This window comes from Desmodus rotundus, chromosome 7, assembly GCF_022682495.2.
Source record: "Desmodus rotundus isolate HL8 chromosome 7, HLdesRot8A.1, whole genome shotgun sequence".
In the NCBI taxonomy this organism is placed as follows: Eukaryota; Metazoa; Chordata; class Mammalia; order Chiroptera; family Phyllostomidae; genus Desmodus; species Desmodus rotundus.
The window spans coordinates 33,334,449-33,347,284 of NC_071393.1; the positions used below are offsets into that span (position 1 = coordinate 33,334,449).

General features: G+C 47.3%; 1 protein-coding gene across 1 annotated transcript in view; it reads right to left on the minus strand.

The window, feature by feature from the left end:
- Positions 1 to 12,836, minus strand: part of GRIK4 (glutamate ionotropic receptor kainate type subunit 4) — a 493,806-nt gene that overhangs the window by 39,055 nt on the left and 441,915 nt on the right. Inside the window, exon 14 of the mRNA XM_053929106.1 lies at positions 1,986 to 2,099. Within this exon, the coding sequence (XP_053785081.1) occupies positions 1,986 to 2,099 (114 nt within the window). The remainder of the gene's footprint in view (positions 1 to 1,985; positions 2,100 to 12,836) is intronic.

The following is a 12,836-nucleotide window of genomic DNA, read 5'->3' on the forward strand; positions in this document are numbered from 1 at the left end:
CTTATCTCTATGATGGGAATTATAATCCTTGCCCCTTTCTCCTCAGAGAACAGTCCTGAGGACCAAATGAAAAAGTGTGTACAGAACGATTCTTCAAAAATCACATGAATGAAGGTGGAGACCTGGTGTCATTTGGAGAACACAAGCTCAGATCATACCATTCCTGGGTTTTAGCTCTTCTATTTCACTTACTGGTAAGTGGTCTTGTTCAGTTTTTTAAAACTGGTTGCACCCATTTCCTCATTTCTAAAATAAGAACAACTTTAGTATTGTAGTTTCCTAGGGCTGCTGGGTGGTTTAAAGTAACAGAAATGTATTGTCTCATATTTCTGGAGACTAGAAGGCCAAAACCAAGATGCCAGTAGGGCCATGCTCTCTCTGAAGTCTTCAGAGGAGAATCCTTCCTTGTCTCTTCTAGCTTATGGTGGTTGCTGGCAATCCTTGGCATTTCTTGGTTTATAGATGCATCACTCCAATCTCTGCGTCCAAATTCACATAGTCTTTCCCCATGTGTGTCAGTGTCCAAATTTCCCTTTTTATAAAGCCACCAGTCATTGGATTAGGACCCACCCTAATTCAATATAACCTTATTTTAGCTTGATTACATATGCAAAGATTCTATTTCCCAATAAGATCATGCTCACAGGTCCTGGGGGTTAGAACTTGAACATATCTTTTGAGGGAACACAATTCAACCCATAACAACAGCTGACATCATAGGTGCCTGAAAGAGTATCTGGCACAGAGGAGGTGCTCAGTGGATGGGAGCTATCATCATGGTGGAAAGAGGAGAAATGAGGAAATCCCCCTTGATCCATAGAGACACACCCACAACATTGTCAACAATGGTCTATGACCACATCCTCACATTTCTTTCTGTCTCCGCTGGGAAGCTTGGGATTTGGATGTTCTCTTCTTACAGATGATTTGGCCTTCTCTCCCAAGCTGGGCAGCGATCAGACAAAAGCCTCATATGGACCAGTGCTTTTCTGAGCTGCCTAGTGGCTGTGATGGGGAGACTTTCCTCTTGGAGAAATGTGCCCATTTCTAATGCCTTAGCAGCTGTCTGCCATGTGGGTTGAGGCTGGGACTGAGAATATAGGTGGCCCCCTTTTCTAGAGCTGGAGTTTGACAGCCCTCTCTGCTGGGTAGCGTTGTCCTTCCAGCTTATGTACTGGAATATGCCAATGACCTCAGACATCTATAATGACTTCAGTTTTGGGAAATCCATATAATAGCTACGCACTTAGAGCCAGTTTGGAAAAAAAGATGAGAGAAAGGTTCTTCTAGCTCACTACAAAAACCGGGCAAAGTAAACTACAAAAACTAGGTGCTGGCAATGTAATATTGTTCACTTTGTGTCTGAGGTACAGCCAAGGTACTCTTCCATGCCCCAACCCCCACCAGCTGGTCTACTGTGGTCTCATGTCCATCCTCTGCTGCCCATTTGTGTGGTTTCACAGATAACCTAACCAGAGACATCCTTTTTTTTGAAATATGCAGAAGAGGGGACATACCAGAAATAAGTGACATTAAATTGTTTGCTCTTTACTCATTTGCACACATAATCAGGAGTGGAAGGAGTCTCTATTCTCTCACTGGAAGCAAAGCTCAGAGCAAGCAGAAGTGGAATCAAGGATCAGGGAAGTCTGGACCAGGGCTGGGGCACTTATTTGTGCTGTGGGCCCTGTCCTCTCAGAGGAGGCAGAGTGACCAACGGGACCAATCACCCACTGACACACTATGTGCCAAGGGTTGAACAGTCACTCTTAGACCTACCTGTTAAGGGTGCAGAAGTGATTTTTAGGGGACAGCTCATGGGTAAGACTTTTCCATTCCCCTGTTTGCAAAAATGCAGCTGACGGGACAAACGATAACCCAGCACATTTGCATTTAAGTGCCAGAATCTATTTCCACAAGTCGTTCTTTATTACCACATAACTTGGTGTTAGCATGCAAATAAGATTATTGACATAAATGCTTACCATGTGAACTCGGTAAAGAATGCTAATTCCCAGAGTCATGAATGGCTTCGAGAAATCAATCACCTTCTCCCGTTCAGCTGTGATGGTGAGTCCTGCCACGGCCAGGTCTGCTTTCTGAAAGGGGTAGAGAGAGCCCATCAGTGGGGTGGCCAAGTGAGATGGGGCACCTCACTACTGGGGAGATGTTACTCAGGTCTGGCTTCTCTGCAACAGGAGTGGCTCTAAGTAGTTACAGCATATCCAAGATCTGAATGGTCACTAACGTTCATTTGAGGTTAGACCCCTCTAAATACCAAATAAGTACAAAAGGCAGGAAGGATCACTACAGACTGTTCAGGGGTAGACTCAAATGTCCTAGAGTAAAGGTCTTGAAGGGGCAACCTGGTGGGCAGGTTTCCTGGATTCTCAACATTGAGTAGCTTTTCATTCAACTTATCAACTTGTTCAGTCAATAAAACTTTCCTGAGACCCTATGCTGTGTAAGATACTATGATGGGGGGTGTGGTTAAACTAAAAGATAAAAATGATGGAACCACAGAAATTAAAACAATCTAAAGCAGCCCATTTGTTTCACATTGAGAAGATGGAGACCAAGAACTTGGGTAAGTGGCCCAATGTCACAAAGCTTGTCCGTGTCAGAGCTGAGACTGAACCTTGGGGCTCCTGGGTCACTGGCCACTTAGGTTGCTGTTGACATTAAGTTAGGTGCCAGAACAGAACTAAAAGAAGGGTCTCTGGTCCTTTTCATGCAAAATCACCCGAATTTGTTCTGAAGATGTTTCTTTCTTTCTCTTGCTTCCACATTGTACCTTAAGTGTCCACATCTGAGGAGTCTATCTTGAATTAAGGCCCTCTGGGAAAGGAGGTGGTATAGACTTCCTCAATACTTCCCTGTCAGGAAGTTCTTTCTTATATCTAATTTAACTCCATCCTATTGCAAAGCAAGCTCACTTCTTATTGGTCTGCTCCACTATAAATGGAGTGGTGGGAAAAGCCTAGAGCTGACTTTCAGTTCTAGTCCAAGCTCTGTGCTAACTAACTAATGTAGGCTGGTCACTTCACTTCCCTAGGCTTCCTTAGCCTCAGCCCTAGCCCAAGGATTTAGGATTCAGAAAGTGCTAGGATTCTTCTCAGCAACTCTCACTGTGATTCTCAAAATATAGTCTACGACTACCTGCATCAGAATCACCTGAAGGGCTTAATTAAGATGTGAGTTCCTGAGTCTCATCCAAGACCCCTGCAGACTCTGTGGTAGGACCCAGGAATCTGTATTTGCAACAACTTGCTCAGGTGGTTTGACTTATACTAGTGCTTAGGAATCACGTTTTATAAGCTAGTCATGTACCGTGGATTAGCTGCCATTGGTTCACATTTAAGCTTCTTTAACTCCGTCTAATTCTGGTGGATGATCAGTTGATGCAAAATATGAAGAAAGAAATATGGAAAAGTGAAGCATCCAACAATCTATAAATAGGCAATCAGTTCTGAAAGAGGATACACACACAACTCTGCCCAAATCACTGAAAGAAAGTAGGGAGATAGGCATGCTGGCCATTGTTTTACACACAAGGGAGTTTATGATGTATAATAAGGCAAAGGTCATCTCCTTCTACAATCCTCCACTCCCAATCCACGTTCCATTGGCTAAAGCAGCCAGGTCATTAGCATAAGTTAACAAACTTGGGGCCTTGTAAAGTAAGATAGGCTGAAAAGAAACTGGAGTGCAGATGTAAGAGATTTTTAATATAAAAAATTTACAAATGTGCTCATTCTGTATTTCTGCAAGACAGTGTCGATCACTGCTATCAAGTGAATCAACCCTTGGTTCAGAAAGTGGGGCTCGACTAGAAGATTGATCGCATCTGAATTTAGGGCCTCTCTGGAGGGCTGCCTGGGCCTTTCAGAACCTCCTCCCTTCAATGACACTGGCTCTGACTTGAGTTCAGTCAACCACAAAGGCTCAGCAGGTGCAATGTCAGTCCTGTGTGTGGTTGATGGCAAATTGGTGGCCTGACCCTGTCCAAACCTTGGGAGGAGAAAGAGACAAAAAGAAAATTGGTTGGAATGAAGGAATTGAAGACGATGTTAGGAAAACCAAAATGATAATATGAGTAGGAGCTAAATATGGCACCTAGTCCTTTCTCTGATAATTTTGTACACACACACACACACACATATATATATATAATCTCCAAATCAATTAACCAAAGTGAACAACTCTAGCCTCAAGTTTGTTTCCCTATACTCAGCTTTCCTCCATAAAGGCAAACTTTGAAATTTGAAAATCTTTCCACAAATTTATAAAAGTTGGCCTACAATGACATTGTGGTAAAGCAATTCCAAATGGAGAGAAAGCTGGAAACGAGCAGAAGCCCAGAAGGACCCTTCCCTGGGCACATACAGAATGACCATGTACCCAGGCAGACTTTGTCCCAAGCTCCAACAGGGCGCTTCTGTCTGTTCACAAATAGACACTCCCCAAACCAGGCCAAAGAGCAAAGTTGCCCCATGTGGACACTGCAGGGTCACTGTCCCCAGCCTGTCTCGCTCTCCTTTGTCTCTAGCCAACAGTACATTTGGGGCAAGGGAGGCAGGGATGAGATGGAAAAGGGCAGTGATGAGCTAAAAGAAACCAGGGAGGATTTGTGGTTGTTTTTTATGTTTAATTGACTTGGTATAGAACAGTCATTAACTACCGTGGCTTTAATGCACCCCAGGGTATCAGCAGAAATCTCTTGGGATCAGGTTATCCCCAAAGATATTTATTCATTTTATTTTACCTTAGTTAAAAAGACATGATGCTGTAAAGCTATCTGAGATGAGGAGATAATGTGTCATGAAGCCAAACTGGCAACGGAAGGGGCTAGAAGTGTGAAAATGCTAGCAATAGCTGGTGTGGGCAGCTGAGGGAAGTGTGGGCACAAGGGCACTCAGCCCCGCCCTTGCCCCTGTCTGGCCACTTGTCGTGGAAGGCTGTACTCTCTGGGGAAAGAGCAGGGGGCAGGGAGTCAGCAAACCTGGCTCTCCTCACAGCAGAGCCGCTAACTCTGAGATAAGTCTCTCCACTCTTGGGCCTTAGTTTCCTCCACCGTAAAATGAAAGTGTCCAACCAGAGGCTCCCTCAGCTCTAAATCCCACATTGTCATTTTTCCTGGCTACCGGAGGTAGAATTAGTTGAATTGGCCTGTTTTGCTCAAGAAGATGGAGGCAGTCAGCAAACTGAGGGCTTGGAGTGCTCAAGGGGAAGGAGCTCTGAGGAGGAAGCTGTGTCAGACTAAGAGCAGCAGCTAACAGGGACCAGGCAGGGACACTTCGCCTCAGGGAAAGAAGTCCAGTAAGGTCGGAAGGAGCAGTACCATCTGGAGAGAGCAGGTCTGGGAGTGCAGCCCTGGGGGCTGTGAAATCAGACCAGGGAGTCACGGAGAGCCAGAGAAGGAAAAGGGGGAGGACTGGGCATGGCTGGCTGGCAGGGTTTTCTGGTCTCCAGGTCCTGGTTGTGTGTGTGTGTGTACTCACAGGGCTGTGTGATACATTCCCTTTGAGAGAAAGACTTCGCTCCTCATTTTTGATTGAAAGTGTTCTTTGAAGAGCTCTGTGCTCTGCTTCTGAGATTCCTCTTTTTATCTCCTGAATGCTGTGGGATTTACAAGAGGAGGGCAGGCTGCAGCCAGCCTGGAGGTGACTTCCAAACCTATTATTCGTTGCCTCATAAAGTTTGATAGCAGGCACGCAGCTGCTGCGATTGCTCTGATTGCTCTGTGCCTGAAGGGTCGGTGTGGCCTTGCTCTTCTCCTGGGAGGGCTATGGTGGGGGAAGACAGCAGACCCACAGCAGGGCCCACCCTGCACTTCCATGCCCACCCCACACTGTGCGGAGAGCAGTACCTGCGCAGTTGGGGTTCTGAGGGCAGTGCCAGATCCTGGATGAGCTGAAGTGAACAAACCTTTCTTTTGTTTCCCTTGGCTCCTCTTTTAGACACCTGTTGTTCCCTTTCCAGCAAAACTCTATTCCTTCCCACCAGCAGGGCCCCAGCACTACTGGGCAGACCTCCCACTGCCTCCTTCCACCTGGCAGTGACTCCCTTGCACAGAGCCAAGCAAACAAGAGAATGGGAGGTGTCAGGAGACCTGTGTCTGCCTCTTGCGTGGACCACATAAGTCCATGCCAACTCACTCCCCTCCTCCAGGACTCATTTTACCAGGCTATATAATGAAGTGGTGCCTGCCTATCAACATTATGTGAGCGTCCAGAGAGATAATGGATGTGAAAAAGCGTTAAAAGTTGTGCACAGTGCTGAGTCCTGCCACTCCAATGAGGGGCCATTACTGAGACTTAGCCTTCCATGTGGGACAGACCTGTCTGGACTATTATGTACTTATTTGCTGTATGTAACAAGGTAAGTCATTTAACCGATCTAAGAGTCAGTTTGCTCATATAAAAAGTGGGGATAATAATAGTACCTACCTCCTAGAATTGCTGAGAAGTGAATGAGACAATGGTTGTAAATGGGGCCTGTTTCACAGTAAGTACTCAGTAAATATTTGTTATTAAGATCATGACAATGGTGATGATGATGATGATCAATGTGATGATGATATCCTCAACAAGGACCTCTGGAGACAAACTGTAACCCAGTACAAATTTCCAGTAGGAACGTCTGGGGGGCAAGCAACCAGGCTTACTCCACCTCCATGCAAGATAGAGGCCCTGGACACCTGGCCCCTGGTGGCCTTTCCCAGGTGACCTAGGACACACACACAGCTCTGCTGACACAACGTGCTTCTCTGCTATGACTGCTTGTCTCTGAAGCCCCACAAAAACCCCCTCTTGGGCCTGTCCCATCACTTGGGAAAACTCAAAGAAAGAACAGACACAGAGCTTGGAAACCAGAAGCAGTTGTTTTCCACAGTTTCTTCCTTTGGAGACAGTGTATCAAATGATGCCCCACCCCCACCAGCTTCTTTTGAATTCTTGGACCCACTTCCTCCAGATCTTTATTCTCTGGCTTTTTTTCACACTGTCCACCCCTGTCCCCATGCTCCGCCTTCTGTCCTCTGTGGAGGCCAGCCACTCCTCCATGGCAGCGGCTTTCCATTGCTTTGCAAGTTGCATCAACACATACCTTGTTTCACCTGGTACTCAGTCCCCACAGTGCCTCACATTCTTTGCTGTCATTTACTTAACTCTGTAATTGTGTTACTTAACTCTGCAAAGCTTTGGGAGGCCACACTTGGAGTAGAAAATGTTACACACAACAAGGTTGTACTGAACATTCCTGGAAACCTTCTTTCCAAGGTAATTGTCTCTCGAGATTCCCTGGATGTAGGAAAGGCTCATGGAATTCCAAACAAGGCCAGGCCCGAGGCTGTGAGATGGGGGCTGGCATCATCCATAAACACCAGGTAGGAAGGTGCTCTGAGTCCAGCAAGCTTGGCTTTCACAGAGGGATGACTCCCATTAGGCTCTGGCTGAGAATCTGGCTAAGGGTGACATGGGGTCACTGAGCTCACCAAGGATCCCTGGAAGCACTGTGCCCTGGGTTCTGCCCCTCCTTCAGGTAGGCGGCAGGGACTGTCTGCAGAACCCCCCTGCCCCTCCCCGATTCTCCCATCCTCACCACTCTTTACTGATTCTCTGGATCGCTCCAGGTGGTGCATAAGAGTGCAGGGCTGAGCAGTCATGGGCCCTGTGAGCAAAGAGCTTACAGTCCATTGGGGAGGCACACAGTCATCTGATGGTCAAGAAAATCTTTATAAAATGACAGCTATAATGAATGTTATCAGGGAGTTATCCACAGCACCCTGAGAAGGCAGACCAGGGTGCTGACAGAGTCTAAGAGGTCCACAGGGCTTTCCCGGGATGACACTCCATCACCAGAACACGATTTACCCGTGACGAGGCCTGGGATGAGCCCCGAGGCATGAAGTAGCGTAGTGCATCTCAGGGGCTGGAAGAATGCTAGGAGGCAGGACAGACAGGGCCTGGAAGTGTGTGATAGGCAAGCCTGGGGGCAGGTGCAATGCACACTTTGAAGAGCAATTAGAAGACCCTGAAGTATCTAAGCAATGGATGCCATGCGGGATCAGGGCTGTGATACTCACACAGCTCACACCTGTAGCCCTTCTGCGTGTCTGGCACTGAAGTAAGCACTTTACCTCACTCAGTGCTCACAGTACCTCTATGAGCTAAGTTACTATTACAATCCCCATTTTACAGATCAGGAAAATGAGGCACAAAGATGCTAAGGAACTTGCCCAAGGTTGCACATAAAGTAAGTGGCACACCAGGATTCAAACCTGGGCAGTTTGGGTCAGAGGCTGCATCCTGAACCTGCAACAAATTCAGTGGGCTCTCTAAAGAAAAAGACTGAAGAGAGGCAAGAAAGAAGCATCTTCACTTTACCCTCACAGCCTCACCGTCAATGCCACTGCACTCAGGACAGTCTGGTACCTACGCTACCACTCCAGCCTGTCACCAAGCTGGTTGGCAATGATCTCGGGGATACAGTGTCTCAGGGATGCTGTCCAGCCCTTATCTTGCTGAACATCTAGCTGACCACTCCCTTAGCCCCTGCCTGGCCCTCCTGAATGAGGCCAATGTCAAGGACACAGCTCTCCCTCCCTCCATTGTTCTGTCTTGTGACTATGTTGCCCTTCCTCACTGGCAACAAACCAAAGTGGGCTTCACATCCTCTCCAAGCTCACTTTTACCATCTGTAGAATGGACATGATAGTCATCAACTCAGGTTGTTAGGAGGATAAATGAGGTAACACACACAACACACAAAGCACAGTGCCTGGTAATACATAAGTGCTCAGTTAATGGAGGCTACTGATATTCTTTTTCTAATAAAATTCATTTCTATATGATGACACTTATACCTGAGCTCCCTCTTAAAAAATTATCCAGGCTCCCCACTTCTCCAGAACTCAGCCTGGGGGTCAGGTCCCGGCAGTGAGCCCCATCCTGTGAGTTCGGCCTCACTTCCCAGCATTCCCCCTGGAGGCCCCTCTGACATTCTAGCTCAGCTAACTTGCAAGCACGCTTTGTACTTTCCTACAGCTCTAACTCCAGTGTGCCGTTTCCTCCACCTGGACTGTCCAGCCAGCCACTCTACCTACTCTTGAAGGTCTTTTCAGAGTTTACGTTCTCTGTACAAACTTCCTTCTCATCTTCCCAGGTATAACCCTGCCCCTCTCCATTGCCAAAGGAGATAAACATCGTAATTAAAATGCCAAAGGTTAAAGATAAAGAGACTCTTAAAAACAGCAAAAGAAAAGCAGTTAGTTACCTGAAGGTTGCCAGATGGGAGGGGGATGTGGGGGAATGGGTGAAGAGGTGAGGGGATTAAGAAGTACAAATAGGTAGTAACAGAATAGCCATGGGGCTGTAAAGTACAGTGTAGGAAATGGAGTAGCCAAAGAACTTATACGCATGACCCATGGACATGAACAATGGTGGGGGGATTGCTTGAGGGAGTGGGGAGTGTTTGGTGCAGGGGGGCCAATGGGGAAAGTCAACTATAATAGCATAATCAAGAAAATATTTTTTAAAAAGAAATTTCATATCAATAAAATCTAGAAGCAAACACTAAGTTTCTATTTTGAAAAAGTTACACAAAAGAAATGTTTATTTCCTCTGGCCACTCTCTCATTAAACTGGGCTAGGGTGAAGTGGCAGGTGGTGCTCTCCTTTCTAGGCATATTTTCAAAGAGCTGACCTCCAGTACTTGCCAGCCCCCACCTCAGATCAGTCCAGAGCAAAGGGAAATGAGTCTGTCCCAGGTTCAACAGAAATGTTCTCAGTGTGTTGTGTCAGACAGCTGTCACAGGGCCCTGTGTTCAAGTCTGTCTCTTGCTTACTGTGTGGCCTTGGGCAGGTTACTTGGGTTCTCTGAACTCATTTTCTTATGAGTAAAGTATGAGTGGTAACAGCTTTATGGGCTGGTATAAGAATTAAGTGAGTTAATGTGAGGGCTGACACTGAGTCAATGCTTAATGCCCTGTTCATGTTGACTGCCGTCCCTAGGATTATGCTGTTCCTGATTCTGGGGTCCTGCTTCTGTTCTCTGCCCCTGCCCTCGAAACCCCTGAGACCTGGCCTCTGTTTTGGACTCCACCATCCTGGTGGTGGGTTTTCTGAAGGCTGAGCCCTTCCACCTGACTTGTTTCTTCTGATTCCCTTTGCTGTTGGCCAGACTGACACCAGATTCCCCATTGGCTGTGCTTCCTGACCACATCCACCCTTGTTTTGATTTCTTGCCTGCGTCCCATTGTTCACCGCCCCCTGGCAGCCAGCCAGGCCCCCAGTGGACCATCCTTCTGCCATCCAGGACATAGAAGTTCTGCTCAGGGTGTCTCCTGGGTCTGGATAAGAGATCCATTTGGCAGGAGTTGATAGTGTCTTTCTGAACAGCCCAAATTAACTGAATGGACCAAATACTGACATTTAAAAGGATCTAGGCTTTTGTTATGTTGCCCGAATTGCACATGTAGACACAGCTGGAGCAAGAGTTTGTCATCAAGCAAGGGAACATATCTGAGAGCTTCAGAAGACAAGAAATAATCCCACAGGTTCTGGAAAGGGTGGAGCAGAGCAGGGCTCCCAGATGGCTGCCTCTGTAGCTGCCAATGTGGCCTCTGGCATGACTGAGCCAGCCTGGCTCTCGTGCTGAGAAATGGGATGTCAGTTGCTCCTGACAAGCCATAGGAAGGCAAGAAAAATAGTCTGTGAATAAGCCCCCAGAAGTATATAATGATTTTGGCCAGGAGCTGAGAAACAGAGAGGCCAAGGCATGACAATAAGCAAGTTGAACACCATAAGACCTTTTGGTGCAAATTTATTTTCGTGAGTGAAGGATGGTCAGAGGACAGAGAGAACTGTCCCATTTGGATTCTTCGAAGGAGGGCTAGTTCTTTACAGGAAGGCACAGGATGAGCAGGATCCGCCTGCTGGGGCAGGGTGGCGGGTGCACAGCAACAGGGTTTGATGACTGAGGTGCTGCCAGGAAAGCAAAGCACAGCGTGCACTCAGCACATCTGTGCACAGTAGTTAGGAGGACACCCTGTGAACCCATCTGAGTCTGGGGCTTGAAACTGACACTTCTCGGCCATGTGATCTTGGAAAGTTAACCTCAGAGCCTCAGTTTGCCGATCTATAAAATGGGAGTAATGATACTTTTCCTTGTAAGATTCTTTAAAGATTAAATGAGAAAATATTTGCAAAGCCATTATTAGTGTTGTATCTGGCATGGAGTAAGTGCTCAACAAATAGTGCCCATTGCTAGCTTTAGAGAAATTTACAGGCAAGAGTGGCAAAGGTCAGCAGGCAGAGGGGGTGCAGCAACCAGAAGGGGTTGAGCACAGTGCATGGGAGTCTCAGGTGAGGTGATGCAGAAGTCCAGCCAGGTGATATGGGTACTTCCTGCATATGTTCAGGCTGCTTTCACCCCTCCCCACCAACAGACTTACTCAAGGAAATATACCCAGCAAGCACAATGGGAGAAGGTTTACTCCAATGGCAGTTGGAGAATGCGTGTGTGGTGGGGGCTAAGCAGATACTCTGTTCGGTCAATTAGCTTACAGAGTGAAGAGAGGTGCAGCTGGGGCTTAGGAACAAATTAGAAGAATGGGGGTCAATTTTAGAGTCAGCCAGCTAATCCTGGACATTTCCAACCCATGGGGTCTGAATTTCAGGCCTGGAGAGGAGGTGCAAGTGGAGCCTGCTATGGAGAGGTAAGTGTAGACATGGGAGATGGAGAATAGAGGGCAACACCCCTGAGAGTTACTGCACACCGGGCACACTTCACAGATTTACTAGAGGTCATTGATTGCTCACAAGGAACTGGGGAGGGTGCTCTAGTTTTTATTTTGAGGATGAAGACACAGGGGTCAGAAACACTGGGTGATTTGTTCAAGCCCACACGGTGGATATACAGCAGAGCGGGAGAGGCAGGAGTGAGGATGGGGTGGGGTGTGGGGGCACAGCCAGTCCTCCCAGGACACCTGCTCCTGTCTTCTGATGAGTCCCAAATGGGGCTTGGGCCCAGCCCTCTTACTGGCCTTGCTTACCCATGACTTACTGTACTCTTCCCCACCTCTGAGTCCTGCCGGAGCTTCACATCCATGTCCTGTGCTCCTCACGTTGGCCATCTATAGCTCTTTTCCATGCACTGTTTTTCTGGGCATGAGCTGACCAACAATCTGTCACCAAAAGCAGACCAGGAGCATTCTCTCTCCCTCCTTGTCCTGTTGCTCCCTGTTTATTAAGCAAGCCCATCTATAAATTGCCTGTTAACCCATTACTGCCACTTGAGTCCTAATGCTGCTACTGTCATCCAAGTCCTCATTTGAACTACTCACCAGCCCTTCGTAAACCCGCATCAGAACCAGCCTGTTAGAATGCAGATTGCTTCCCCCCACCCCACAGTTTCTGACGAGTCCTGGTGACAATGCTGCTGCTGGTCCAAGGACCACACTTTGAGAACTGCCGCTCAAGAGTTTACTTCCACACCAAAGATCTAATCATATCATTCCCCTGCTTAAGAACTCCAGTAACTCCCTCCTATCTTTAAAGTACAGTCCACACTCCTTGCAATGAACTTTACAAGCTGGCCTGTAATTGCCTTTGCAGCATTGCCTCAAGCTCCTGACTTTCCTTCCACCTCTGATGTGGCCACATCGCACAATGCACATTCCTTAAACCTGTTACATTCTGCAGGCTCCATGTCTGTCCACACAGCTCTCTCCGCCTGTACCCTTCAACCCTTGGTGCTTATCAAATTCCTGCTTGTCCCTCAAGGGCCAACTTGTCCATTTCTTTTCTTAGAGGCACCACAGTGTATTAGAGTGA